The sequence below is a fragment of the Thermothielavioides terrestris genome, chromosome 1 (assembly GCF_000226115.1).
Source record: "Thermothielavioides terrestris NRRL 8126 chromosome 1, complete sequence".
Taxonomy (NCBI): Eukaryota; Fungi; Ascomycota; class Sordariomycetes; order Sordariales; family Chaetomiaceae; genus Thermothielavioides; species Thermothielavioides terrestris.
The window spans coordinates 9,607,739-9,635,366 of record NC_016457.1 but is presented as its reverse complement, the minus strand read 5'-3'; the positions used below and the strand labels follow the sequence as shown (position 1 = coordinate 9,635,366).

The window sequence follows — 27,628 nt, the reverse complement described above, 5'->3', positions numbered from 1 at the left end:
CCTAGGTTTTCCTATATTTCTAACAACCTAATAAAGAAAATATATATATACTCTAAAGCTATACTTAAAGCTATATTCTTATATACTTTTATAAAAAGCTTCCAAATTTATATACTCCTTCTTATAGGTATAAGAGGCTCCTTAGGTTTATATTATAGTTTTAATACGCTTAGTACTAGTTTATTAGTCGAAGGTTACGTTTATAGAGCTTTATACCTTGTAGGCTAAGCTTCCTACTCTACTATATATTCTACTATATTATAGAATATATCCTCTTCCTTACTTTGTAGAGCTAGAGGCTCTATAAGCAGAGATGCCTTATAGTCGCTTTACAGAGCTAGGTACTCTATAGGCAAAGAAACCTTATATTCGCTCCTAGGGGTAGCGCCTTATAGGACGGCCACTACTAGCCCAAAGTCCCTAAATACTCTACTAGTCTCTAGAAGAGTACTAAAATCATCGACTAGACCCTTATTTCTATTATTACTTCTATTTACAAGCTCTTTCTATAGCTAAGCCTATAGTTCTAGTAACATTTTAGGGGTTAAGAGTCTACCCTACGCCTACGCTTCCCCTACCCCCGAGTCTTAACCTAGTAGTATACTCTTACACTTAGGAACTATAGTAATAGACTTTAGCGTTAGTCCTCTATACTCGAATTTATAGAGCGTTCGAAGAATCAATCTAACGTTCTAGGTCTCTTTAACCCCCTTGTCTAAGTGCTCTACTATATCCTTAACAATAGTAACTTTGTAAGCTAGAAGCTCTTCTTTACCTAGATAGTAAAAGGTCCTTTCGTCGAATATTATATTCTTTATTACAATGACCTTATCGAGCTTAGGCACCTAGATACAATAAATGTTAAATGCTCTATATCCAACTAGGTACCTGATTCGCCTATATAGCTATACTTTGAATTCTCTCTTCTAATACCTAGCTTTACGCTCCTTATCCAAGGGGTATACTCTACAGCTATATACAAAGATCCTAGACTAGTCGGGGCATAGATCTACTATTAGCGCCTAGTAGAAGGTCGGTTCCTACTAACAAAAGTAGTTCTTAAACTAGAAGTAGAGCACTTTATTAAAGCTCTAAAGACTATAAGTATAGCTAGGCAAAATAGTATATAAGAAGGCTACTACCTTTATACCCTCTAGCTAAAGCTTCGTAGGCAAGTTCACGTTAATAAGTATCTTTATACTCTTTAGCTACAAAACTTGTCCTATATACTCTAAAGCTCTATTTAGCTATAATATATATATTAGCGTAAGCTCTAAGTCGATACTTTCGTTGTATACCTAGAGCTAGTAAACTATTGGTTAGCGATCTTCTAGTACGATGACTCCTATATCGTTGTCCTAGCAGATCTTACAGACGTTGAGTCCCTATTACTATTTAACCTAGCGTTCAAAAGCTCTAATAGTGTTAAAGAGCTTAGTTTAACCCTTGTTAAAGAGTATAAAAGCCTAGATTTGTCTATTAAATTCGTCCTTAATCGCGAAGAGGTACTAGGATCTATTAAACCTAGGAGAAAATAAAAGAGGTCCTAGGAGATATATTAAAATAGCTATAAAGCGCGATACTCTGTCTTATAAAGTATATTGTACTCCCTAGTATATAACAGAGTATATACCTTATATTCGATCGTCGATGTTCCTTAGATCTTAACGTTCTTTGCGCTCTATGCTAATACCTAAAGAGCTCTTTAACCTAGATGTCCAAATCTCTTATACTAGAGCTCCTCGATATCTTCTTTCTTTTAAGGTATATATAATATATACAACCTTGTATTATCTTTATAAACAACCGTATTCACTATTACTAAGCCTACAAAGCTCTATAAAGGTTAGAGAGTATAAAAGTAAAAGGAAAGGTTCTTCAATTTAAGGAAAACTATATTGAACTTATAAACTAACTGCTTAACCTTTATACTCTTCTTAAGCGTTCTACGCTATAGAGAGTAGTCTAGACCTAAATACTAGATACTAGCTATATATAGAGTGGTCTCTAATATAATATTAGTATAAAAGCCCTCTACTACAACGACGTTTTTTAAGTAGAGGTCTATAGTTCCTTTCCTCTACTCTCTATCTAATATTCCTTTTATAATATGCTCTCCTCTTCCTAAAATAGAAAAAGTAGTAGTACCTACTTCTATATAGTTACCGTCTCCTAATAGTATAAAGATACTAGGAACTAGGAGCTTCTTATTATTAACAATATATAGAGCGGTATAGTTATTAAGGAGAATACTCTAAAAGAGGTAGTAGATAATAGTAGTTGAGAATATAAATAGATAGTAAGCTCCTTCGCCTAGGAGGCTTAGGTCGATAACAGTATAGACAATCTTATTAGAAGAAGCTAATCTAGAGTTCCCTTGCTCTATAGAGCTAGAGCTATACCGCTTTTAGAGGCTCTTCTAAAGGGAATTCTACTTTAATTTGTTAAAGCGCTCTCTAATCTTAGTAATCTATACTTCTAAGAGCTTATAGCAGTCTTTCTCTACCCTAGTGATGATTATCTAGAGAAACTAGTACTCTACTAGCTTCTATCTATATTTGCTATTGGCTTTACAAAGGTATAAGTAGAGCCTCGAGCTATAAGAGCCTATACTATCTATAGAACTATTGCCTTAAGCTACTTCTAAAGAGGTAAATACGCTATAGCTAAGCCCCTTAGTAGTAGTATTATCGATCTAAATGCTAAGGTAAGCGCCTAGCTCTTCGAGAGTAGGAATCGGACGCCCCTAGGCCTCGAGTACCTCGATCTTAAAGAGCTAGTGACGAGCTTAGTCTAAGGCGATCTAGTAATCGACTACCTCGATAAAGTATTTAGATACTCTAGGTCCAACTACTTTAGGGATATCGAAGCTCTTTGTATATAAGTACGCTTTGTTCTAAGAGTAGTACCATTTATATAGGTTGATACCTGCTCTATACACCTCTTATAGTACTATTATATATTGTTAAGCGGCTAAATCTTTAATAAAAGCGTTAGTAGGTATAAGCTATTTATAAAGCTTATAAATAAGAGCTTAGGGACTACTAAGTCTAGCGTTTAAAATAACGATATATATAGCGTTGAATAGAAGTTAGTAAATAAAACGTATAATCTACTAGAGGATAAACGAATATAACTTTATTCTACTCTCCTAGATAGCTATAAATACAAGGTATTCCTTATATATAGCTTTAAGCTTAGTAGTAACCTCTTATTTGGTAGAAGCTAGGGCTTAGCCTATAGGGATACTCAATTCCTTAACGCGCTTTTTACAAAGCTCTTCGACTGCCTTATCCTCTGAAGGAACTTTCGGTCGCTTATCCTAAAGCTCGTTAGGAGTATCTAGATTATATTCGTCCTAGATACTATTGCTTATAGCTATAAGCTTAAGCTCTATAAACCACTTGGTCCAATCTATATAGGACTAGAGCGTGATAGTTAAGCTACTCTTAGTGGTCATTATATTAAGGTGTAGAATATAAGAAAAGGAGAGAGAGAGAGAGCTTACTATAGGTTACTAGCTATATATAATTATAGAGCGTCTAGGCTTATAACTGACATACTATAGCGAGCTACGAGGTGTAGATGCAACGGTAGGATCGTAGTAGAGCATTGGAATGCAAAGAGAGTACGTTGTTTTAGTATAAAGGAGAGCTAAAGACTGAACAGAGCGTAGTATATATATATCCAGGAGTAGGGAACTATAGCTAGTGCGCTGTGCCAAGCTCTGAGCCCTTTACCCCTGACGTAACAGCTGATATATCCCGAGCGTATAGCGCTCCAAACGTATCACTGTCCATTAACCTAAACCCGTTTGCAACTGACTGCTAGCCGAGCAATCGCTATAGCAACCAACTTACCCTACTACAACCCGATTTTGAAAATCGCTCCTCGGTCTATACAATAAAGAATTTTCAGCTATACTACACCACTATTCTCTATTCTATTTCCTAAACTATATCCCAACATTTAATCGCGCTCGATTAAACCAAGCTATCTATTGCAGTATATATTCTAATCGGCCTAATTCCTTTAATTTAAATTTACTTTGTTTATTCGCTTATCGCTTAGCTTTTAGAATAGCGCCCTCTACCTATACCGAGGAGAATCCTACCCCCTAGGATACGACCCTAGACAATTTTATCAAAGCCTCTCAACAGCCGTTTACAATTACATCGCCACCAACTTTCGAAGACTGTGACAACGACGTTCAAACAACGGCTTAGGTCTTGAAAAAGCTCTATAAGACTATGTTCAACAAAGTCTATAAACTAATAGATAGAAAGAAGGTTAGACAGATTGATTTTCACTTATAAACTTTTATAATTACTAACTAGGGTTATAGGATGTTTTTTACTACTTTGTCTCTAAGGAAATCTAGAAGGACAGGGAAATCTAGTACGTTAACATTAAAGTCAATACCTAGCTATACGCTAAGGCCTTAGCGCTTTTGCTATTTACCCCTTGTACTAGTCCTAAGACATTTTACTAGCAATGTACGTCATTAAAGAGTATAGGGCTATATAGTTTATATATCTAGCCCGACATTAAGCTTAGGAAGGGGGCGTATATCAACTGTATTTACTCTTTATATAGAAATGCTTGTTCTTTATATTAAGGTATATTGAGAAGAGCAGCGAAGTGGGGCCATGCAGGATGCAGAGGCATGTGTATTGAGAGAGGTGCTCCTCTCAAGCTGGGTGGGAGGAGCGCCGAGGTCTATATACATGTGTGGGCAGAGCTGACATGTGCCCCCTGAGCGCAGGGAGCCTGGCAGATAGAGTCACGTGTGCACTAGCACGCGACACACCCCCCAGACAGACTCTCAGGAGGCTGTCTGTGGAACACGCATGCTGGGCACTGACTCTGGAGCTCGCACTGCCAGGCGCATTGAACTGTGGCCTCCGGTATTGATCCCACCATTGCGCGCAGCCGCCGCCATTGTGCAAGTTGTCCGCGCGCCATTGTGTACGCGTTGTGGCGCGTGCGTTGGCGAATTGCGTGCTGCGCTGAATGCGGTCAGACCCAGGGGCGCCAAAGTTGACATTCAGGGGCGCTGTCGTTGGCATTGTTGCGAGCGCCATTGATCGCATTGTGCGCAGTTCCCAATTGCGCAGCGCGTTCCATCCCCATCCTCCATTCAGGCGCGTATCTTGAATCGTGCCGCCTCGATTGTGGGTGCAGGTTGCGCAATTGAGCATTGCGATCATTCGCATGTGTGCCATTGTGGCCTTTGTTGCCCAACGTCTTGAATGCACGCCCACCATTGCTACCCATTGTTGCATTCGCGCCATGCAGACAATACCGCAGTGCCGCAGGCCGGTCGATGGCTGCACTCCTGGAAGTATTTAATCATGGTGAGTGCGCCTCAAACCATCTCCCGAACTCTTCCTCTGCAGACCGCGAGCAACAGCAGCAGCATCAGCAACAACAACAACATCAACAACAACAACCATGCCGTCCTCTGCTCGCCTCGCCGCTCTCGAGAAGGCCCGCGCCGCCAAGGCGGCCAAGAACAAGCCTCCCCCGCTCCCGGCCACCCCCACCAAGGCTGGCGCTGGCGCCAGCAAGAAGTGAGCACACCACAATCTGCCCGACTGGCGCGGCGCGTACATCCGGGAGGAGCGCCGAGGTCTATATACATGTGTGGGCAGAGCTGACATGTGCCCCCTGAGCGCAGGGAGCCTGGCAGATAGAGTCACGTGTGCACTAGCACGCGACATATATTATATAAAAAAATCTAAGTTTAGTTTAATTTACTAATGTTTCTTAGAGATCGAGGCTAAAGAGAGAAGGAAGGCGTATATTCGTAATAATAAGCCTACTCTGTTAATAGAACGTATTTATTGGCTTACGTCTATAAGAGACCTTGAGGTTTAGTTAGAGATACTATAGAACGAGCTTAAGTCTTAGGTAGTAGAGGGGGTCCGCCTATTATAAGAGTAAGATTTAGGTTATAGCGTCTATTTAGGTATAGGTTATAGGGACTATAGGTTTAGCTAGACATTTTATACTATAGGTTAGGAAATAGATCGGATTAGTATATAATACTATTAATGAAGTTCGTTTATAGTAATATTACTAGATTTTTATACTATATAGTGTATTTTACTATATATAAAATATAGCAAAGACATTCTTATCCTAATATCTTATCTAAAGTCCAAGTATATAAAATCTTATCTAAACTCCCTAGTTAAACTCGAAGTCTTAACAGTATTATCCTAACATCTTATCTAAAGTCCAAGTATATAAAATCTTATTTGAACTCCCCAATTAGACTCTAAGTCTCAATAGTAGCATCCTAATATCTCGTTCAAAGTCTAAGTATATAAAATCTTATCTGAACTCCCTAATTAAACTCTAGGTTTTAAAAGTCTTATCCTAACCTGTAATACGAAGTCTAGGTATATTAAATCTTATCCCGTCTATAGAATAAGGATTCAATTACACTCGAATCTATTCTATTTTATACAAATGATTTCCCTACCCTTTAAAACTAACCTAATATAGATAAGAGTCGATGAAGATATTATATAAATACCTTAAAAATTTAGATGACGCTAGCCTAGGCGATTAAACAAGCTTGGACTCGATCGACCTGATTAGCGTCTCCCTAGGCCGCAATGGCGTTGTCTTAGGCTGCAACGGCGTCGTTCTAGGCCTTGTCTTAGCTTGTATAACCAAGTCTATACTAAAGAAAGCTAGCGCCGAGGCTACTCTAGCCAACCTACGATATATAGAGCATTGTAAAGTTACTTTAGCAACTTTTCCGAATATAAGTCTAATCTTATACGAATACTTCTAATTTTATATAAATTGTTTTTGTATACAAACGTTCAAGATGCTCTAAGCGACCATTGATCTTAAGCCGTTTAAGGACTTTATTATAAAGCTCTATTAGGCTAAAGTCCTAGTTAAATCTATTTGCGAAGAGCTATACAAGGAATATAGAGTAAAGGTTGCTCGTAGTCTCCTTTACTAGTGGCTCAAGAAATGGCGGGTACCTTTAAAGTAGCCTTGGACCCAGGATTCCAATAAGCTATATATTGTACTATCTAAGAAGTTTTAGGCCTATGCCCTAAGCAACAAAGAATTATATTCCTACTTTGTAGAATATAGCTTCTAAGTCTCTTAACGAGGTGTCAAGTTATTACAGTGGGCATTTAGTATTATAAAAAATCTAAAGAAGTATAAGCTAGCTAAGCGTTAATAGGAACTTCTTGCCTTCCTCGAATTATCGCCCTCTTTTATAATCCTCTTCCCCTAGCTTAGATACTAGGCCGCCTAGAAGTATATTATATAAACTATTAATATCTACCTTCTATAGTACAGTGTCTACGAGCTTCTTAAACGTGAGTTTGATATATCTGTCTAGGCAAGGTAGAACCTTCTTACTAACTATAGAGGAGGCTTTACCTTTCCTAGGCTAAACTACACTTAGTTAATTGACGCCTATTGTAAGCTTTAATAGTTTAGTTTTAAAGTCTACGCTAGGATTGATATATATTTACGCTTTATTATATAGGCCTACGTAGGTATCTTAGCCCTAATCTAAAGGTCGATCTTTATATAGTACTTCGCTATTATTTCAAAAAGTAAGGTAATGCCAATGCTTATACGCTTAGATTATAGCAAAGAGACGCTTATAATAGCTAGAGCGTATTATTAGCTTTCTACTAGTATAGAGCGAGTATAGCGTCTACAACTATATAGGAATTGGGATAGATAGATTAAGTAGTATATACTAGGATAGGGATTACAATAATCTAGTTTAGTCGATTTTACAACAATTGATCCTAATTTGCCTCTATTCAGCCTAGAGCGCCCCCTTGAGTTCAAGGACTATTGGAATTTTAGTAAAAGTACTAAGAACCAATGTATTAAGTCCTAGTAGGCTTAGCTTTATAGGGGCTATATAGGCTTTTAGATAGTAAGTTATAGGTCAAAGGGTCTAATTATATATAATTGAATACTAATATATAGTAGAAGTTTTTTACAAAGTTATAGTATAAATTTGCCTAGTAGCTAGACTAAGTTTTATATCGAATTGCCCTCCTCTTTATATATATACTATAGATTCGATAGGAAATCGGGTCCTTTATAAAGGAGTAGAACAATTATACGATCTAGCGTTAACGAAACTAGGTATATATCTATATAGGTATTCCGTTGAAGATGTACTTTTCTTTTATAGAGCCTACTACAATAGAATATAGCGTTGCTATTCTCTAAGACTACCTCTAGATATTCTAAAAGCTTATAGAGCTAGATAGAGTCGCGCTTAATAATTTCCTTCCTTCTAAAGTCTTTAACCTATATAAGGAAATTATACTATACTACTAAGGTCCTAATAATTTCAATTTTAAGATACCCCTTTTTAGTAAATATATTTTTCTTTAGGATAAGCTTGCACTTTACAAAGAGTATAGACGCTAACTGGCTCTTACCCTTCTTTCTTAGCCGATAGGAGGTTGGACTACCTTTTTTAAGAAGATGTATATAGAGGGCATTGACATCGAGGCTAAATTAGCCTCTTTCAAAGAGATTTGGACTAAGTATTTAGATTAGAGCTAGGACTTAAGGGACAAAGCGAGCGTATAGAAAGCGTTCCTCGATAGAGGGATTTTAAGTTAAAATAATGGAAGTAAAGATTCTATTAATAAGAGTAAAGCTTATTAGAGCTAACTAGAATATAGAATAAGAATGTAGCTTAATCTTAACTTATTTCTTTACTATTGCCTTTAAATGTATTATAAATAGTAAACTAAGATATATTTAACGCGAGCTTCGCTTTTGCTCCTTAGCTCTACCTTTAATTGCCTACTTAAAGGTTTTATTTATACTTTCCTCTTTGGTTTCTATACGCTCCTCTAGCTTTAGCGTTGCCGCTATAGTATTTAGATTGGACTTATCGCTAAAGAGCTTGCTAATTAGTAGTTTCCTCTTTTGTTATAAAGCTTCTTACGCTAGAACGACCTCTTACTTAATTATTAGGAAGTCAATAGGCTTAAACTTGATCTTCTTTAACCTTGGCTTAAGTGTTACTTAAGAAGAAGCTTAACGTTTATAGCTCTAGCTATAATTTTAAGAGAGTATATTTATATGTCTTTTAGTGTCTTAATTACTAGCGCTTTCCTCCTCTTTCGAACTTGAATCTAGGGCGATTATAGGGACTTTACGCTTCTTAATATAGGTTTCTTCTCAAAGTAAGAATAAGTAGAATAGCTCCCTTGGTTTAAAGACCTTCTTATTATAGATAGCTCGATATAGTATATCGAAGGTAAGCGGCTAAGAAGGGGACAATGTTGTAAAGTCTATAATTTAGAGCTTTGCTTTGCCTATCTACTTAAGGGATACTATAATCTTAAAGTTAGCTATATCGAATTGACCCTTTTAATTAAAGAGGTTAAAGATATATTAGATAAGCGTAGAGTAGTTGGCAAAGCGTTGGTAAAGGCTAGTTGAGAATAGGTTAATCGACTTAATGATACTAGGCTCGAGGTATATATAAGTTGTATATTTCCCCTTTATTAGTATATATATTGTATATACCTATAACGTACTAGCCTTATAGCGTCTACAGATAAGCGTACAATGTTCTATTCAACTACCTTAAGGAAAGAAAAAGGAGAAGTACAGGCTACGGTCCCTATATATAGAGTTTTTTAGAGGCTCGCAAAGTAGGTTTAGACCAACGTTATTCTAGGCGTAAGGCGAGCCCGCTACAGGTCCGTCCTAGGGCTACTACAGATCCGTCCTAGGGCCGCTACGGATCCTAGGTATAGCCCTATATACCTAGCCTAGGTATAGCCTAGCCTATAATATACCCCCCCCGCCCTATTAGATAGTTGAATTAGAGTATATATAACATTGTATCGAATATAGTTTAGGTCTAGTATAACGCTAGTTGTAATAGACGCTAGTACCTACTATCCAATTGTATAACGCTTACCTTGCTATTAGGGTAGTCCAGCGTAGTTGCCCATTGAGGCCTTGCCGCTTATAGCCGTCCTATTGCCTAGGCTTAAGTTGTTTATTTATATCGCTTAGCAAGCCGCTAATTAGCCTTTCCTCGCTTTGTATATTTGTATATTGCAACTACATTATATTAAATATATTTACTAATTATATACGATCTAACCCTACCTACTATTATTTAAACCCCTCCTTCTATATAACTTGACTTTCTTGTATTTTCTTCCTATACCCAACGTACATCTCCCCTTCCTCCTCTACGATCTGTTCTTCCCCCTTCTTATATAGTAATATCGTTCTCCCTATTCCACCTTATATACGTTTCTTTTCTTTTACGCTCCTACCTCACATCTACCTATACCTTCGAATATACTACTCATTATTGCCTTAGCTCCTATAAAAGTCTCTTTGTCCCCCCCTTCGACAACAATATAGTTCTAAAACTCACCTACTACATTTATATATAAGAACGTTAAAATGTCAGTCGCCACTACTGCTCTTAAAGGTAATAGTATAGGCCGCTATCCTAGTAACAATAATAACAAAGACCGTAATATAAATGCTTTTAGGACGACTCTACTATAGACCTAAGTTGTTTACTAACTGTAACGTTATAGAACCGAAATAATCGCTAGAAGAACAATAAGCTATCGATCGATAGGTTCGTTGTCGAAGGAGACTCTAATAACGAAGAAAACGAACTGCTCTCCGACAAAGGAGAGTTCTATATATAGTATATCACTCATCTTCTTAGTGATACTAAGGTCGAATATACCCCTAATTATAGTAAATCCTATAAGGAATATTAGAGGGCCTATACTATATATAAGTAGGACTCTATATTATAGGCAATAAACCTTTGTCTTCGGTCTAGTCTAAAGAAAATCCTTAAGACGTATAATATAGGCTAGGCTATTGAGACCTTAGCCTAGAAGAAGACAAGCTTATAGCCCGCTTACTATATAGTTCTTAAACGTAAATTCTAGAAGCTAATACAGTTTTTCTAGACCGCTTTTAACAACGTATAGATATATCGTATCCCTATTTAGCTAGTACTACTCTCTCTATCTACTACTAAGTAGACCTCGACTTACACTATCCCCTAGACCCTAGTCGCCTCCTCTACTATACCGAGCTACTATAGGGCTTTAGTACCCTATAATCTACCTACCTCCTCCCTAGACCGCTCTACCTAGCTAGCTACCTATCTAACTTATTGCTTAATAAACAACGAGGAAGCCTACTAACGTAATATATACTATCTAGTCAACGCTATTATAATAGTCGTTAATATTAACAACTATCTTATCGACTACGTTTTAAGCTCGCTATAGTCTAGCCCCTCTCTATAAAGTAGCTATAGTACAACTCCTACCGAGTACAATATTGCCCTAGTTCCCTTTGTCCTATGTCCCTAATACTATCTATCCTCTCCCTTTAAGAACCTTGTCTACGTCCCTTAGAAATATACTAATCTCCTACCCTAGACCCCTAGCAGGTCTAATAGACAGTTGATTATAGAGATACTCTCGTCGTTTAACGAGGGTATCGAGTACCTACCTATTAGCGATATAGTACTATTTAGAGACGAAGAGGCTATAGAGTAGGGCTAGAGACAGCTTTGTCCTCTACTATGACTCTACTCCCGCTTTATTCTACGCCTCGACCTATTATCGAACTAACCTATCGACTAGAGTAGTTATAGTAACTTTGATATCCGTCTTTACTTTACCTTAGAGATCCTAAAGTAAGTAATACATTAGCTACTAACCCCGCCTCCCCTTAGCTTATATTTAGGTATCCTACGATACTATAGGATTAACGCTAAGGTAAAGCTAGAGGACTACCTATATCTAAGGAAAGAGACCTAGTTAGTATATCGAGGCCTCTCTATACTTATATTTTTCTTATCGTTCTTTTATAATAAGGCTATAGCTAAATATATTAGGGTAACTGTATACTTAGTAGTATTATCGAGCTATATTCGTTTTATTATTGTCGTTTCTTATAGGGTAGTCTATATATAAATATTGTATTTTCCCTTCCTCCTCTAGTTCGACGTTAGCCTATCGTTGTATTATACGTCTCTCTATTCTTATTCAAACTCGTCGAGTATAGTAGTATCTAAGAAGTTCTCTAAAGGCTTCTACATTGATTTATTGTAACCTACCTACTTAATGTATATATCGCGGTTGTTTCCCCTCCCCCTAGCGTTCTAAGCTTTAAAGATCGCCTCTACCTTATACTCTTATTAAGGAACACCCTCCTCCAATGTAACCTATATAGGGTCTAGCCACTTATTTATAACTTTCTACAAAGGGAGTAGATCAAAGGCTACTCGCTTAACTAAATCGATATAGAAGGTTGAGTATAAACCACTTAGTATATCAAGTATCATCGTCAAGGGGGTAGGTACCACGACCACCTTATACTTAGTATTTAGCTAGTTGAGTTTCTTACTAAGGCGGTTCATCTTTATATTATATAGAGAGAGCTATACTTTGTCCTCTACCTTAAACCTCTTAGCTAAGTGGTAAAAGCGGTTTATATTTGCCTACTACTACTACTATATATACGTAATAGCTACTTAGGTCTACTCTATTCCCTCCTTTAGATAGCGGAGGAACCTAGTAGTATAGCCCTCTAAGGTCGCTATAGGCGCTATCAAGATTATAATAAGTTGTATAGGGCTTATATCGAACCTATAGAGGAGGTAGTTTAGGCTTATCTTAGTTATAGACAAGTCCTTGTTATTAAATGTAAACTAATAGGCTAGGAGGTATTTAGGCTAATCGTACTATATAAAAGAGACGAAGATCTAGAGGATAGCTTATACCTCTTAGTTAACCCGCTTTATTCCCCTATTTGTCTAGGGATAGTAAAAAGTCGATAAGAGCTATTCTACCCCTATCGCCTTATATAGCGTAGTCTAGAACCTACTCAACTAGTCCGACCTACAGTCGGTTATAATTTGAGTTAGGAACCTATAGAAGCGCTACTATATATTATAGAACTAGAGAGTATACTCTTCTACTCCTATCGAATATATCGCCTTGAACTATATATACTTAGAAAGGCGGTTGGTAATTACTATAAAGTAGCTAGGTACCCCCTCGTCTTTTATAGGGAGGTTGGTTATAAAGTCAATAGAGATCTACTTCTAGAAGCGATTAGGGATAGGCAAAGGTTGTAAAAGCCCTTGACATAGCTACTAGGAGATTTTACTCTGATAGCACTAGTTATAGTTCTTAATAAACCACTTTATATCAGACGATATAAGGTCCTAGTAATAATCTCTCTAAAGCATTTTAAATAGCTTATTATACCTTAGATATCTTAATATAGCTAAGTTATAGATCCGCTAGATAATTATAGTAGTTAGAGGCTCCTATATAGGGAGCTAGAGACGACTATAGAACTAGAGTACGCCTTATATATTAAAGGAGTAGTCTACGATCTAGGTTTACACTATATTCGCCTCCTTTAAAAACTTCTAAACTCTATTGTAAACGGCCTAAAGCCGATAAATATAGTACTCGTCTCTAACAACACCCTTGTCTTATAGAGCTATAAGCTACTTATCCTCGAAGAGCGTCTCTCCTATAGGCAACCTAGCCTCCTCCTATATATTAGTCTAGTATACCTTAATCGAAAGGAGTAGCTAGGCGATATACTAGCTATCTTTAAGCTTATCTTATTTATACTAAGAGAGTATATTAAGGCGTAAGGCCTAGGATCCTAGCTAATACTTTAGCTCGAAGTTAAATAAGGAGAATATCTCCGTCTATCGGGCCTACCGTTTACTAATTGGATATAGCTAGGTAAAGTACTTAAGGTTCTTATAGTCGGTTAGGATAATAAAGGGGGCTACTACGCTCTAAAGCTTTATCGACTAGGCTTTAAGATATAAGATAATAGCCAATAGCTCTTTATTATAGATAGTATAGTTATACTTAGTAAAGCTCAGTTTTATAAAGTAGTAGGCTATAGAGTAAAGAACCTCGTCCTCTCCTTGCTAAGACAAGTATCTACTAAGTATTGTACTAGAATAGTCCGCTTCTACGATCGTCTCTCTCTTAGGATCCTATTAGGTAAAGATCGGCTCCAATATAAATATAGCCTTAAGCGTATCGAAGGCGTCCTACTCCTCTTTGCCCTAGTAGAAAGGGACGTTCTTATAGGTAAAGCGTATTAATAGGGCCGCCTTCTCAGAGAAGTTAAGGATAAAGTCGCAATAGAAATTAGTGAATCCTAAGAAGCTTTATACTCCTTAGACCTTATAAGGTACCTCCTATTTATAGATAGCTTTAATCTTCTTAGGGTCGAGGCGGATATAGACCCTAGCCTCTATAATATACCTTAGATACTTAACTTCCTTTATCGCGAATATATATTTCTTAAGGTCTAGGTTGAGGCCTATGTACCTTAGTCTTTGGAGGACCTTATATACCTTCCTTATATAGTCCTTTCGGCTTCTACTCAAGTATACTAAGACGTTGTTAAAGTATACCGTTATATAGTCTTCTAGTATTAGACTAAGGGCATTATTAATATATCTCTAGAATATTATAGGAGTATCTATAAGCCTAAAGGGGTAGACTAGCTACTTAAATAGTCTAAACCTTATATAAAACGCTATAAGGTGCTTATCCCCTTTAGCTATCTAGATATAGTAGAATATAGCTCTAACGTCTAGCTTTATAAACCATTTGGCCCTAGCTAGGGACCAAAGAGTCTCCTTAATTAAAGGGAGTAGGTACCGATCCTACTTAATGATCTTATTTAAAGCTCGATAGTCTATATAGAACCTTTATCCTCCTCTTAGCTTCTTTATAAGGAGGATTAGGGCGGCTACTAATAAGAAGCTTACCTAGATCTATCCTTTATTTAATAGGTCTATAACCTATTTCTAAATCTCTAGGAGATAGTCCTTTAATATATTATACAAAGGTCCCTATAGAAGCTTAAGAGGTTTTCTATCTAGGCCTATCTTAAGACGGATATAATAGTTGGCCTCCTCCTAATAGGGGGGGAGGTCATTCGCCTTCTCTTTGTCGAAGAGGTCGGCGAAGTTATATAGCTCCTCTAGCAAAGTAACCTTTGGGTCTAGGTCGGTATTAGGCTAGGAGACGGCTACTCCTAATATAGTGGTTATCTCGTAGATACTAGTAATAAGGAATGTATCTTATACCCTTTTAGACTTCTTCCTTTATACCCTATAGGCTAAGCCTATAAATACTACGCCTATAATTAGGATAGCGTTAGCTTCTTTCTACTATAAGAAGTACTTATATACCTATAGGCCGCTTTATAAATTAATAGTAAAGACCCTATTAGCTAAGTCTAGTACAATCCTATAGTAGTTTATTTAGAGGAGCTCTAATATAACGTTATAGGCTAGCTCTAATACTATATAGAATATAGTAGTATTAATCTACCTATCGACGTCTATCGTAATATAGATAATATATATAATTTTCTTTATAATTTATACCCCTTTAACTATAATACCTAAGGTATAGAGAGTCAATAGGCTTATCTACTCGATCCTTAACCTTTAATATACTCTCTTGCTAATAGCTCTATAGCTCTAACATCTATTATCCATTTATATATTTATAAAATTAAAGGAGTTTAGAAAAACAGGGATAAGAAAAAGGGGCTTATCTATTCTCTCTCTAATCTCTATAAACTCGTTCTATAAGTGGCTAGGTCCTTTCAGCCCCTATACGAAACTTTGTATAGGGGCTACTCTTTTCCCTCCTCCTCTTCAAAAGGGGAGTCCTCCTCTATCTATTCCTCGGCCTCTAACTTATTGATATCGACCTAAGGAGCTAGTCTCTTAGCTAAGGCGAAGGGATAGGTAGCTACAAAGTAGCCTTAGCGTCTATAACGGATATAGGCTCTAGCCTATTGACACGTTGTATATACCTTATTATTTACCTACTTCGCCTATAGTATATTTATACTTTATTTTCCTCTATTCTACTACTACTTTCCTTTATAACCTCTATTGGCTCCCCCCTAGACTAGGGTAGTATAGGTTATATTGATCCTAGTCATTGGTATATCTCTATCTATATCCTTCTCTACGTCTATATTAGGCCTAGGTCGTTTACCCTAGGACCGCTAATGTCGTTCCTCTAGGTAGAGGGCCTCTAGGTCGATAGTAATTTCGTAGTACCTTGCAATAGCTATAGTATAATCGTTCTATAAGACCCTTTGTCCTACTATAATATACTTTAACTTTAGGGAAAGGCATTGTTATAATCTAATAAGTTGTACCTCGTCGCTCTAATTAAGTCCTCTAGCCTTCGATAGCTTCGCCTTAAAGTAAACAATAAAGGAGAAAAACAGCTCGTTGTCTCTTTAGCGAAGTATATCTAGCTTTATTAAAGCTATAACCTATTTATAGAGGTCTATATAGACTATTATAAAATACTTGAGAAATACTCCTAGGTCGTAGTTATAGCTAGGTCCTCTCGACTTATAGAAGGCTATAACTTTGGCCTAGACCCTTTAGCTAAGGTTCTTTTAAATAAATACCTATTGGTCGTAGAGACCTCTAATAAAGTCCTAGTCTACTACTAGGATATATACTATTGTAGCCCTCTAGGCGGTAAAGAGCTCCTTTTTACTATCGAAGGGTTGTCCTATAGAGAAGTGCTTCTACTACGTCTAAGGAGCTACTAGAGCTATAGTATTAGTCGTCGAAGCCTAGGCGTTTACTACTATAGAAGCGTTTATAGTCTAAGCTATAGCAATCTAGGCTATACGAAGTTCCTCAATAGTTATATTCTAACGTATAATCGTCTCCTACAAGAGTTGGAAGTGTTCGTAGACCTAATTTAGGTCCAAGACCTACAGGACGCCTAGGTTGTTTATAGTAGCGTCTAGCCTACTTGGTACCGACGTCGAAACGCCTAGCGTACTACTCTTGTCTATACTTAAAAGTAACAACTACTCTATCTATATAAAGGTAGTTGAACTATAACGTACTAGCCTTATAGCGTCTATAGATAAGTGTACGATGTTCTATTCAACTACCTTAAGGAAGGAAAAAGGAGAAGTATAGGCTATAGTCCCTATACGCAGAGTTTTTCAGGGGCTCGCAAAGTGGGTTCGGACCAACGTTATTCTAGGCGCGAGGCGGGCCCGCCACAGGTCCATCCTAGGGCCGCCGCGGATCCGTCCCGGGGCCACTACGGATCCTAGGCGCAGCCCCATATACCTAGCCCGGGTATAGCCCGGCCTGTAACAATACCTAAAGCTCTATAGTAATAAAGAGGGTAGTTTAAGAGGCTAGCTTAGAGTAGTTCTTAGCGATAGTAGAGGAGCGTTGTTTTACTACCTCTGTTTATACACTAATAAATCTAACTAGGCTAGTATTGCCTCTATTTCGTAGTTGCTTTACTTTCTTTATAGGTTTTAGTGCTATCCTAACATTAGAGGACTCTTACTTTAGAAGTAGAGAACGTTAGTAGTAAGTAGGTTAGGACGGAGTAAATGGAAACTCGTTATTAGAATCTAAAGTATAAGTAAACGCTTTTTTACAATCTATATAGAACTAAATATTATTATTATAAGACAAGGTTAGGTATACTTTGCTAATACGTTTATAAAAGAGAGCTATTAGGGCTTAAGAGGGTAAGTGCAATTATATATAATTAAATGTCTTTATACAAAAATAGAAGAAGCTACGCAAAGCCTAAGGCAAATATTGGAGAAAAGGCTAAGACTTATAGCATTTCGTTTAATAACTAAAAATCTATTTAGCCTATCTATTTTGTTCTAAGATTATATATAGATCTATCTGATAATTGGATTTAGACTTTTATCTGAAAATAAGATAAGGATTCTTGTCTAAAGGTAGTATTTCACTAGTAGTATCCACTTGGTATTAACACTAATAATTATACTAGCTATATAATAGAGAATCGCTAAGATAAGAGTAGGTTAGAATTTTACTACTACTTTAGAATATAACGTCGACCTTTTTATCCCCTTTAGTATAGAATGTTGTAAGAAACTAATCGTCTATATAACCTTATTCCTTAAGATACTAAGACCTAGCGCCGACCCTTTTTCTTTAGTTTACCCTATTTATCCTCCTTCTTCTCCTACAACTCTAGCTCCTTCTTAATTATACTGATCTAGTCCTTAAGCTCCTTTATAGATATATATTGATAGGACTTTTTACTAATCCCTAGGAACTCATTGTATTTGGCCTAGGCCAACTTTTTCTCCTCTTTATTATAATAGGCTAAATCTATTAGAAAGTTTTAGAATTAAAGTTTTTTTAGAGCGATATACCTTAATGGTATATATAAGTAGTTGTATTTCTAAAGTAGTAACAGTTGGTATATAACCCCTCTAGGTAACTAATGCCTAGCTAGATATATATAATTCCTAGCTCTATATTGTTAGGTAAGATACAATTCTTATAGGTATTAAGCTCCTTAGTATACTTAAGAAATAAGTAGTATATAATAGCTATATATTGCATTTAGTTAGTAAGTTTCTAAGAGGTATCTATCTTTACTCTATCCTTCTAGATTTACTTAGGGATCTAAAGCCAACGAAGCTTCTATAACCTTAGTTAATAAAGTAAAAACTTTTAAAACTGAAATTTAGGTATCTTACCTAATTGTCCTTAATAATCGAATATACTTAGTTGAATATATAGACCTAGAGCTTATTAACAACCTAAGTAGTCTATATAATATCGTCTTAGTAGTCTTTAAGAGCTTTAAGTAGCTTAGGTAGCGGTTGGTCTTTCTAAATAAAGTCAGAAAGTAGTAAAGGCGCTATAGTTTCTATTGTCTAGAGTTAGCTTGATCTTTTAAAAAACTTGAACAACTATAAAAGAAACCTACTAAGGTAGGATTTAGGGAATAAGGCTAATTAGAATTGGTAGTACGACTAACAACTTAATTTAATTAAGCGCGATTGAATATCGGGGTATAGTTTAGGAAATGGAATAGGGAATAGGAGCGAGCTATAGCTGAAAATTCTTTATTGTATAGACCGAGGAGCGATTTTTAAAAACGGGTTGTAGCAGGGCTAGCTTGTTTGTTTGGGTGGCAGTCAGTTGTAAACGAGTGTTATATTAATGGACAGTGATGCGTTTGGAGCGCTGTACGAGTGGTATAGGGTGGGGTACATTTCTTGGTTGCTTGACTACCTAATTTAGCTCAACCAGGCAGCCGCGTCACCCCCTCCTCCATCGCCATAGCCATCGTCGCCAGCGTGTCTCGGGCCTCTCGGGGGGATCAGGCACGTTCCATTCTCAATCAAACCAATCCCTGCGCACTCCACGACCTGGACATGGACAAGAAGGATCCAGTCCACGCATGGCCACCGCGGCCGCCGCAGCCCGCGCCGCGGGCCGGCCCTTGGCGGCGCGCCCGCGTGGCTGCGCTTCTCGTCGCCATCGCCGTGCTCGCCTCCCTGACCGACGTCCGCCGCTTTCTGGGCAGCCGTCTCCGCGGCATCGAGGACGGTCCGACTCTCGGTAATGGCACCGTCTACGACCCCATGGACCCCTGGAACTCGGTGCGTCCCCCCGCGCCTCGCATCGCATCCTGCTCACTCAACATGGGCGGTGCGGTTGGTTGCACCAGCCTTCAACTTACTCACATGACCCAATCGTCCTTCCTCCCCAGATCACTCCCAGCACAGATCTCGTCTGGCACCGCTGCTACACCGATGTGCACCCCAACTTCCGCTGCGCCCGCCTGACCGTGCCGATGGACTGGACCCGCCCAGCAGCGGCGCAGCCTGCCAAAGTGCACATCGCGCTCACGCTGCTCCTGCCCTCGCACCCCGCTGCCCCGTCCGACAACGCCTCCTCCTCCGCCCACGGCCGGACCGCGAACCCGCCGCCGCCGCCGCCGCAGCCGCAGCCGCCAGTGCCAAGCAAGCAGCCGCTGCTCATCAACCCGGGCGGGCCGGGCGGCTCCGGCGTGGCCTTGGCGCTGATGATGGCGCCGGCGCTGCAGAAGGTGCTTGGCCCCGACCAGCCCATCCTGGGGTTCGACCCGCGCGGCGTCGGCTTCACCACGCCGCGCGCCGACTGCTGGGCCGTGCCGGTGCCGCCGGGGGAGGGGTGCGCCGGTGCTGCGAGGGGCGGCTGGGCGGGTGGAGAGGGGGATTGCGACGGCGGCGAGGATGATGACGAGGCGGCCGGCTTGCTGCACCGGATGCAGTGGAATGGCATGATCACCGTGTTTGGCAGCATGAATGAGAGCGAGGCCACGCTGCGGTACATGGAGGCCGGGCAGCGGGGTGTGAATGGCCTGTGCCGGGCGCGGGATGCGCGGCTGGGGCAGGGCAGCGTGCTGCGGTTCGCGGCCACGCGGTTCGTGGCGAGGGATATGGTCGCGATCCTGGACGCGTGGGAAGAGTGGGTGGAGAGAGAAGGTGGTATTGGGGCGGTGGTGCGGGCGGACCAAGAGTTGAAGGGGAAGCTAGTGTACTGGGGCTTCTCGTATGGCACCTACCTGGGCGCCGTGTTCGCGCGCATGTTTCCTGAGCGGGTGGGCAGGGTGATGCTGGATGGCGTGGTAGATGCCGAGTTCTACGAGACGCCGGTGTGGAAGGAGAGCTTGGTCGACGCGGACAAGGTGCTGGGGGAGTTCTTCCGGTTCTGCGCCGAGGCCGGCACGAGGTGCGCGCTGTACCGGGAGGGCGATGCGGCCGCGGATGTGCAGCGGCGCTTTGAGGACCTGCTGGAGCGACTGAAGACGAAGCCGGTGACCTTCATCCACCCGACGCACTCGTACCCAATTCTGCTGCGCAGCTACCTCGTCAGGTCCATCGTCTTCCGAATCTTGTACACGCCGATGCAGGGCTTCCCCGCGCTGGCGTCGCTGCTCAACTTCATCTACGAGCAACAGTACGAGGTGCTGGCCGGCGCCTCGCCGGACGCCGAGCAGCTGTGCTCGCTGACGGCAGATCCGCGCCTGCTGAGGGATCTCACGGACGCGCAGCGCGCCGTCATGTGCAGCGACAAGACGTTCCCGGTAAGCAAACCTCCGCCCCCCAGCCTACACCTCAGGACTCACCACGGCCTTAGGTCAACGCCACCGTCGCCGACATCCGCGAAGCGTTCGAAGCCATGGCCGAGACCTCGCAGTTTGCCGACATCTGGATAGGGTTGATGATGCAGTGCAACGGCTGGGACATCTCGACGCATTCCGACAACAAGCCCTGGCCCAGCTCGGCCGCAGCCGCGGGCAAAGAAAAAATCGAGACGGCCTTCCCCCTGCTCTTCCTCTCCAACACGTACGACCCGGTCACGCCGCTCCGCGCGGCGGTCAAGATGGCGCTCAAGTTCAAGGGCGCCGGCCTGCTCGAGCTGCAGTCCCTGGGCCACTGCACCATCTCGTCCGTCTCGCGCTGCGTGGTCCGCAAGGTCCGCGAGTACGTGCACGCGGGCAAGGTGCCGCCGCCGCCGACGGTGCGGGACGGGCAGCTGCTCACCGGCGACTGGACGCGGTGCGTGGCGGATGAGGTCCCGTGGGGTGCTGGGAATGGCACGCACGCGGAGGGGGTCGTGGCTGAGACGGCAGAGGACCGGGAGATGGTCGAGGGGTGGCGGGAGGTGCAGCGGGTTATGGGGAAGATGAACAGGTGGGGAGTCGGCGAGCAGAGGGAGCTCGACATGGACGCCGTCATGGCCCTGGCGAAGCAGGGGTAACGTCGGTCTAGGGCAGGCAGTCCTCCGCTTAGGTTGGTGTGAAAGGATCTTGGGTGTTCATCTCGGTATATCATTCTCAATATGGATTCGGTGAACATGTCAAGGACAGGGCAACAATTGATGGCCAATATTGTCAATGAATACGAGTCGTACTTACCGTAAAGAGCTTTTGTTCAGCTAACTGCGGGTGAGTGCGTAGTGGGAACGGTTGCAACAATTGGCTCTCCTGGCCCAGCTTGAGCAAGGGAGGACGCCCTCGCCGACCTGTCACCGTTCCAGGACACCACCACAGCAGTTTTTCCCGGGGGCAAGGCGCTCGTCCGGTAGTTCAAGGCGATCCCGGATCCAGGGCGCCTTCAGCCACACGATATCCGTGGGCCCCAGCACGATCTCGCAATTCCGGCTCTCCGGTTCGAACATCGACACAAAAGGTGGTCAAGGTCGCCGCCGGAATCCACGACACCGTTTCCCACACTGCAACAGCCATGGCACCCTCGGCCGGCTTCTCGGTAAATTGCCAGACAGCCACCATTCTCGATCTGCTTAGATAACTTCGACGGCCTGAAGGACCGCAATGAAGAAAACGGATCAGCTTTGTGGCTCTCCAGACAATCGATTTGCCATTTGAGCTGGATATTCCTTGTTAGAGTCAATCCAACCAATCATTACAAAAGTGGATCCGGTATAGTGTAACGGCTAACATATCGCGTTTTCACCGCGAAGCTCGGGGTTCGATTCCCCGTACCGGAGATCTCTTTTTCTTTTCCTTGTTTCTCAACTTCTTGCTATTTTCATCACAACTCTTGGCGGATGCTGCTAGATTTCTCGCGCCAACAAATCCCCAGCAACGTTCCGGACTGTCTCTTCACGCCTTTTTCCTTTTCTTTCTTTTTTCCCCACTTCTCTCCCCTCGGCCCAAACCCACGCTCTTCCCGCTCGGATGAAATCAAGCCAGCGACTCCCTGATGTAGTTGAGCAGCAGCGGGCCGATGCGCGAGGCCAGGATCTGGTCGCCGGCCAGGTTCGGGTGCACGCCGTCGCGCAGGTCCGACGTCGGGAAGCCCGTGCTGCAGTCGGCGATCACGATGGGCGACTCGGTCGAGTTGAGCCCCTTGGCCCAGTCCGGGATGCGCGCGTTGAGCGCCGTGATGCCGCTCGACGAGCCGATGCCTAGCGGGATCACTAGGTCGACCTGTTTTCGGTGTGGAAGGTGGAGGTGCGCTCGATGGTTAGTTCACTACCTAGATGGAAGGGGGCGATCGGGGACAGGGGAAAAATGAGCGGAGGGGAGGGGGAAGAAGGGCGACCCACGATGATCTTCATCTTGGGGTTCGCCGCCCGCATGATGTTGACCATCTTGGTGTAGGCGGCGATGATGTCGTTGGTGGTGTGCCCGCGCACGACGTCGTTGGTGCCGAGCATGAACATGACGATGTCGGCCGGCGTGTTCTTGAGCCACGTGGCCAGGTAGTTGTTGGCGATGTCGATGGCCAGCCAGCCCGAGTGGCCCTCGTGGTGCTCGTCCCAGTTGGTCGTGTTGGGCTTGCAGTTCTGCGGGTTGCTGTTCTGCGACCCCACGTACTGCACCTTGTCGGCGTACCCGGCCGCCGCGATCTGGTCCCACACGAACGCGCGCCAGCAGGTGATCTCGGTGATGCTGTCGCCGAGCGGCACTGGCGCGTGAGCTGCTCAGCATACGGGACTGCCTCGGCCGCCGCGGTTCAGGTGTTAATGAGGGCTTACTGATCCTTAGTTTCTGCGTTTGACGCTCAGCGACCTCCCCCTGTCCAGCCATGGCCAGGCTGGCCAGGCCGAGGGCTGAGAGAACGCTAGAGACAAGCATGGCTGAGAATGAGTGAGCTGAGAGAGTTCAACTTCGGTCGTGGAAACTGCCTTGTCCGAGTCGAAGATTCCGGGGAACCGTGGTTGTTGAGATATAGTCCATGGGCTGTCACCAGCCATCCGGCCGGTCAATGTCGGGCCCGGCCGAACGGATCCTCTCGAGATACAGGCATATTGAAGACAAACGCGTTAGCGAATCATTGCCCACTCGACGGCCGAATACCGGGAAAGTGCCTAGATAGGAAGAGCAGGAGCCGCATCATTATCCACGCGATCTAGCGCGGAAGGGGTTGAAGAAGAGATCCATCAACGCCGGATGCAACCCTGCGGAGGCAGGGCGTTGCCGAGTTTCGCTGCCGGAGTCTAAACCGGGGTCCTTCCTCGGGCTTAGGGAGAGGCCCACGGCACGCGGCCGGATGGGCGTGGTGACAGTTTGAGGGACATCTTACGCCGCGGCGACCGCCCGACTGGTATTCTAATTTGACAACCAATGGTCAACCGGGGGAATTAAATGAAACACGGCATCAGTGGCTGGATGTAATAATATCCCGTATTTATCCCGGAACCGGACCACGGAGGCCGTAACCCGCAAGAGAGCCCGCTGCGGGGTCCGTGCCGGAGACACAAGATCTATGCAACGACGATTCAAGTCCGAGCGGAAACCAAGATGTATGTAGGGTCGCGGTTGAACCCCAACCCTCGGGGGAGCGGCATTCAGACGACGAGACGTAATAGGCGCGCTTGAGGAGGCAGAAAGTGCAATAAAACGGCGTCGGTGGAAGAGAAGCTCGGCGTCCGAAACTTCCTCTTGACCACCTCGGAATGGAACTTGACGCCTGCAGCGAAAACGCGATGCGACCCAGGCTCAACCGTCACAGAATCAGCTTTTGACGAATGGTAGACTCGAAAGACGATAGAGACAGGAATCCGACTGTCGATGTCGATGCGCGAGCTTGTCCATCCATCGTATCACGGTAGGCCTTGGGGAGGTAGCAGCGTGTGGGTAGAGTGCATAAGCTTCTGAAGGTAGATTCGGGATGCTGATCCAACTCGCGAATGATCTCTCAGAGACCTGGACCTAAACCTCCGGATACACGTCACTGCGCAATCGTTAGAACAGAACAACGAGCGTGCGTGTGTTGGCGCCACGTACGTGCGTCTGTGGAGCGGCATTTCCCTCCTGACCTTGCGCAAGAGGTCGGTATCTATCTCGGCGGTAGCGACCTCGGGCTCGTCGCTCTTGTCTCCCAGCTCGGCCAAGACCGCGCCCCATGGGTCGACAATCATGCTGTGGCCATAGCTCACGCGCTTCTCGCTGTGTCTCCCCACCTATGAATGTCGTCAGTCGCCTGTCTGCATCCCAGGATTCACGATGGGGCCCCGGCTACATACCTGCGCAGCAGCAACAACGTAGCACTGCGTCTCGATCGCTCGCGCTCGCAGGAGTGTCTCCCAGTGGGCTTTCCCCGTGGGGACGGTGAATGCGGACGGGAACGTGATCAGGTCGGCCCCCTGGCGTCTCAGTGCGAGGCCGATCTCGGGGAACCGGAGCTGGACGCCGTCAACCCACGAAGCGGGCGAGAGAAGAATAGCCGACTCACATCAAAACATATCGCCGAGCCAACTCTGCCAATCGGCGTCTCAAACGGAGGCACGATCTCGCTGCCTGGCTCGACGGACCTGCATCACAATCATCACAGCCCAGAATCAGCCTGCCCCGTAGGCAAACAAAAGACAGTGAGCGGCAAGGGCGGCTTACTTGCTCTCCCTCAGCACGGGCCCGTCCTTGATCTCGACATCAAAGAGGTGGATCTTCTGGTACCGGTGGGCGATCTCGCCGCGCTCGTCGATCCACAGGACCGTGTTCTTGACGCGCTGGGTGTCGAGGCCCGGCTCGTGGACGCCCACGTGGATGGGCAGCCGCTCGCGGCGGGCCTCCTCGCGCAGGCCGCGGACGAACTCGCTCTCGTGCACCGGCCGCGCGAGACGCACGGTCTCCTCGCCGGAGTTGGCGATGTAGTCGCTCGCCTCGGGGAGGAAGAGGGCCTGGCCATGGGGCGTCAAGAATTGGACGCGGGCGCTTGGTGGGCTGTCTGGACTTTTGGAGCACGCTTACCTTGGCGCCTGCTTGGAGTGCTTTCTTGACGAGGACTCGGCACTGGGCGAGGTTGTGCGTGATGTTGGCCGTGGAGGTCAACTGGCCCACGGCCTTGTCAAGTCAGGGTGGAAACCGTCAGCTGCAGGGGCAAAGGTTGAAGGAGGACCGGATCGAAAGAGGGTGCGCCACTCGGTCTCGTTCTACCTACAATGCGCGCCATCATCTCGGGTGGGAAGTGATCCGTCAATATTGAATCGCCGTTCAAACTGACATTTGTTTCAGCCGCACTCGCTATTTTCCCGTCTTGGCTGGGCCACAGGGGGGGTGGTGATGTATCGTAAGGTGAAGTGCGGAAGAGGACGGACATAACACTGTTACTAGCCCCGCACCTAACACTAATGGAGGCACTGTCTGCTGGCCTGTGGGGTCGCGCTCTTTCTCCAGAAAAGCTCCACCGTTGAGACCACTAACCTACAAGTAACAACCCTTCGGACGGAAGTTTTCCCTCCTTTTCCCCAGCTACGAAGCGGAGGAACCCGCCAAACGCAACTCACTTCTGCTCAGAGATGGTACGCCAAATATTGTCCACAGCAGAGACGACAGAGTCAGGGAGCGGACCCCGGGAGATTGCCTCCACGTTTTCCGTAAGCTGGGATAGCTTACTCGCACCGAGGATGACGCCATCATCAGGCCCAAGAGCAGAGTGATAGCAGAGCCAGCGCAGACTGGCCTCCGCCTTGGAGATGCCTAGGGGCTTGATGACCTCACCGAGGTGGTTGAGAGCGTCATGCATCTCCTTCTTGTCGAACTGTGCCTTGAGGATCTGGGCCGCGATGTGGCCCTCGGCGAAGCGAGTGCCCTCCGTCTCCCCTGCAGTGAACCGACCACTGAGGAAGCCTCCAGCCAGAGGACTGTGGCCCCCCATCGGTTAGGGATACATCGGTCAGAGACCCACTACTTAGATCAAGAGTCACCCTTATTCCAGGGGGTATTACCTGTAGGCAATGAAAGTCATCCCATGCTTCCGAAGGATGGGAAACAGCGTCGTCTCGGCTTCGCGGCGTACCAGGTTGTACTGTCCCTGATACACACTCGGTTTGACATAACCTTTCTTGTCACAAATCTCCAGAAACTCCGCTAGCATGGACGGAGGAAAGTTGGACAAGCCGATCTATTGCAAGGATCCAAGCTCAGCGCCTTTTTTCAAGTGATTCTTGTTCGAAGGGGGACGGTCTTACCTTATTGACCAGGCCTTTCTCGTACTGCGCATTCAAGCCGGCAGCCTGCTCTTCCAGGGGGGTCTTGGGATCCGGCCTATGCGCATAGAGGACATTGATCTTGCCATCGTGCAGCTGCAATCTCTCATGGCTCGCTTTCACGGACTCCTCGATAGCCGCGGGCTCGAGAGACCCGGAACCGTCTCCAGAGCACAACACCTTGGTGTCGATAGTAAACCCGCGGCTGGGGGCTCCAGCCTCTCCCAACAGGCGCTCGGAAGCCCCCGGGTCCGTCGGCGGATAGCGAGCTGCCGTGTCAAGCCGGGTGATGCCTCGCGCTTGAAGTGTCTTGAGCAAATCCGAGACTTCTTCGCGCGAGCCAAACTCTTTTCCGATCCAGCCGCCACCGAAAATAAGGATTGGATGAGACATGGCGGATCTGGTGAGTTCGAACAGACTCCAGTGGTGTTGTTGTGCAGGGCCGAGAGCTGGGTATCAAGAGTGTCAAGGAGGGCCCCGTGAAGCCCAGGCCCGACGACCCCATAAATCCTCGCGAGGCGGCAGAGTGGGACGGAAGCAATCTGACAAAGCCATCGGATTCATCGGATTTCGGGAATAATCTGATGACTCCGAAGATTGCGTACTGATGTAACGACAACTACCTACCAGGTAACTACACGTGGGCGAATAGAAAAAGGAGGTATTTTCGCTGCCCTCTGCGTCTCTGTTCTTCAGAACAAGAGGGGCACGAAATCCTAAGACAGCTCTCTGCAAAGAGGACAGCATCACTAA

At 44.2% G+C, this 27,628-nt stretch overlaps 5 protein-coding genes and 1 non-coding gene across 6 annotated transcripts; 2 read left to right on the top strand and 4 right to left on the bottom strand.

Annotated features, from left to right (window-relative positions):
• Positions 1–14,269: 14,269 nt before the first annotated feature.
• THITE_47917 (uncharacterized protein) lies at positions 14,270–14,464 on the bottom strand (the record flags this gene model as incomplete). Its single annotated transcript, XM_003650991.1, has 1 exon — positions 14,270–14,464. A coding segment is annotated over one exon (195 nt), but the record flags the coding sequence as incomplete, so codon positions are not given.
• Positions 14,465–19,120: 4,656 nt separating this feature from the next.
• On the top strand, positions 19,121–21,848 carry THITE_2110995 (uncharacterized protein). The gene is made up of 4 exons (XM_003650990.1): positions 19,121–19,533; positions 19,644–20,467; positions 20,525–21,002; positions 21,056–21,848. The coding sequence occupies exons 1-4, from the start codon at positions 19,306–19,308 to the stop codon at positions 21,677–21,679; spliced, it is 2,154 nt and encodes a 717-aa protein (XP_003651038.1). The 5' UTR covers positions 19,121–19,305; the 3' UTR covers positions 21,680–21,848.
• Positions 21,849–22,357: 509 nt separating this feature from the next.
• On the top strand, positions 22,358–22,429 carry THITE_t23. Its single transcript has one exon. It is a non-coding gene; the product is annotated as a tRNA-Glu (tRNA).
• A 196-nt stretch (positions 22,430–22,625) lies between these two features.
• Positions 22,626–23,522, bottom strand: THITE_2042744 (carbohydrate esterase family 3 protein; the record flags this gene model as incomplete). Its single annotated transcript, XM_003650989.1, has 3 exons — positions 22,626–22,871; positions 22,991–23,352; positions 23,423–23,522. 3 exons carry the CDS (start codon positions 23,520–23,522, stop codon positions 22,626–22,628), a joined length of 708 nt encoding a protein of 235 aa, XP_003651037.1.
• Positions 23,523–23,932: 410 nt separating this feature from the next.
• THITE_2110992 (uncharacterized protein) lies at positions 23,933–26,077 on the bottom strand. The gene is made up of 7 exons (XM_003650988.1): positions 25,828–26,077; positions 25,638–25,730; positions 25,281–25,567; positions 25,123–25,201; positions 24,914–25,072; positions 24,675–24,850; positions 23,933–24,621 (listed from the first exon to the last, which is right to left on the bottom strand). Exons 1-7 carry the CDS (start codon positions 25,840–25,842, stop codon positions 24,600–24,602), a joined length of 831 nt encoding a protein of 276 aa, XP_003651036.1. The 5' UTR covers positions 25,843–26,077; the 3' UTR covers positions 23,933–24,599.
• On the bottom strand, positions 26,021–27,370 carry THITE_2110991 (uncharacterized protein). Its single transcript, XM_003650987.1, has 3 exons — positions 26,858–27,370; positions 26,615–26,790; positions 26,021–26,530 (listed from the first exon to the last, which is right to left on the bottom strand). The coding sequence occupies exons 1-3, from the start codon at positions 27,266–27,268 to the stop codon at positions 26,170–26,172; spliced, it is 948 nt and encodes a 315-aa protein (XP_003651035.1). The 5' UTR covers positions 27,269–27,370; the 3' UTR covers positions 26,021–26,169.
• Between the last annotated feature and the right edge of the window lie 258 nt (positions 27,371–27,628).

Bases quoted from the DNA above. Each gene is read 5' to 3' on its own strand.
- THITE_2110995 (XM_003650990.1), top strand. From the start codon at position 19,306: ATGGACAAGAAGGATCCAGTCCACGCATGGCCACCGCGGCCGCCGCAG. The intron at 19,534-19,643 runs GTGCGTCCCCCC...CTTCCTCCCCAG, and splicing joins CCATGGACCCCTGGAACTCG to ATCACTCCCAGCACAGATCT. The intron at 21,003-21,055 runs GTAAGCAAACCT...CCACGGCCTTAG, and splicing joins GCAGCGACAAGACGTTCCCG to GTCAACGCCACCGTCGCCGA.
- THITE_2110992 (XM_003650988.1), bottom strand. The intron at 25,568-25,637 runs GTAAGCGTGCTC...CCCCATGGCCAG, and splicing joins CACTCCAAGCAGGCGCCAAG to GCCCTCTTCCTCCCCGAGGC. The intron at 24,851-24,913 runs GTATGTAGCCGG...CGACATTCATAG, and splicing joins ACGTTGTTGCTGCTGCGCAG to GTGGGGAGACACAGCGAGAA.
- THITE_2110991 (XM_003650987.1), bottom strand. From the start codon at position 27,268: ATGTCTCATCCAATCCTTATTTTCGGTGGCGGCTGGATCGGAAAAGAG. The intron at 26,791-26,857 runs GTAAGACCGTCC...TCCTTGCAATAG, and splicing joins AGAAAGGCCTGGTCAATAAG to ATCGGCTTGTCCAACTTTCC. The intron at 26,531-26,614 runs GTAATACCCCCT...GGGGGGCCACAG, and splicing joins ATGACTTTCATTGCCTACAG to TCCTCTGGCTGGAGGCTTCC.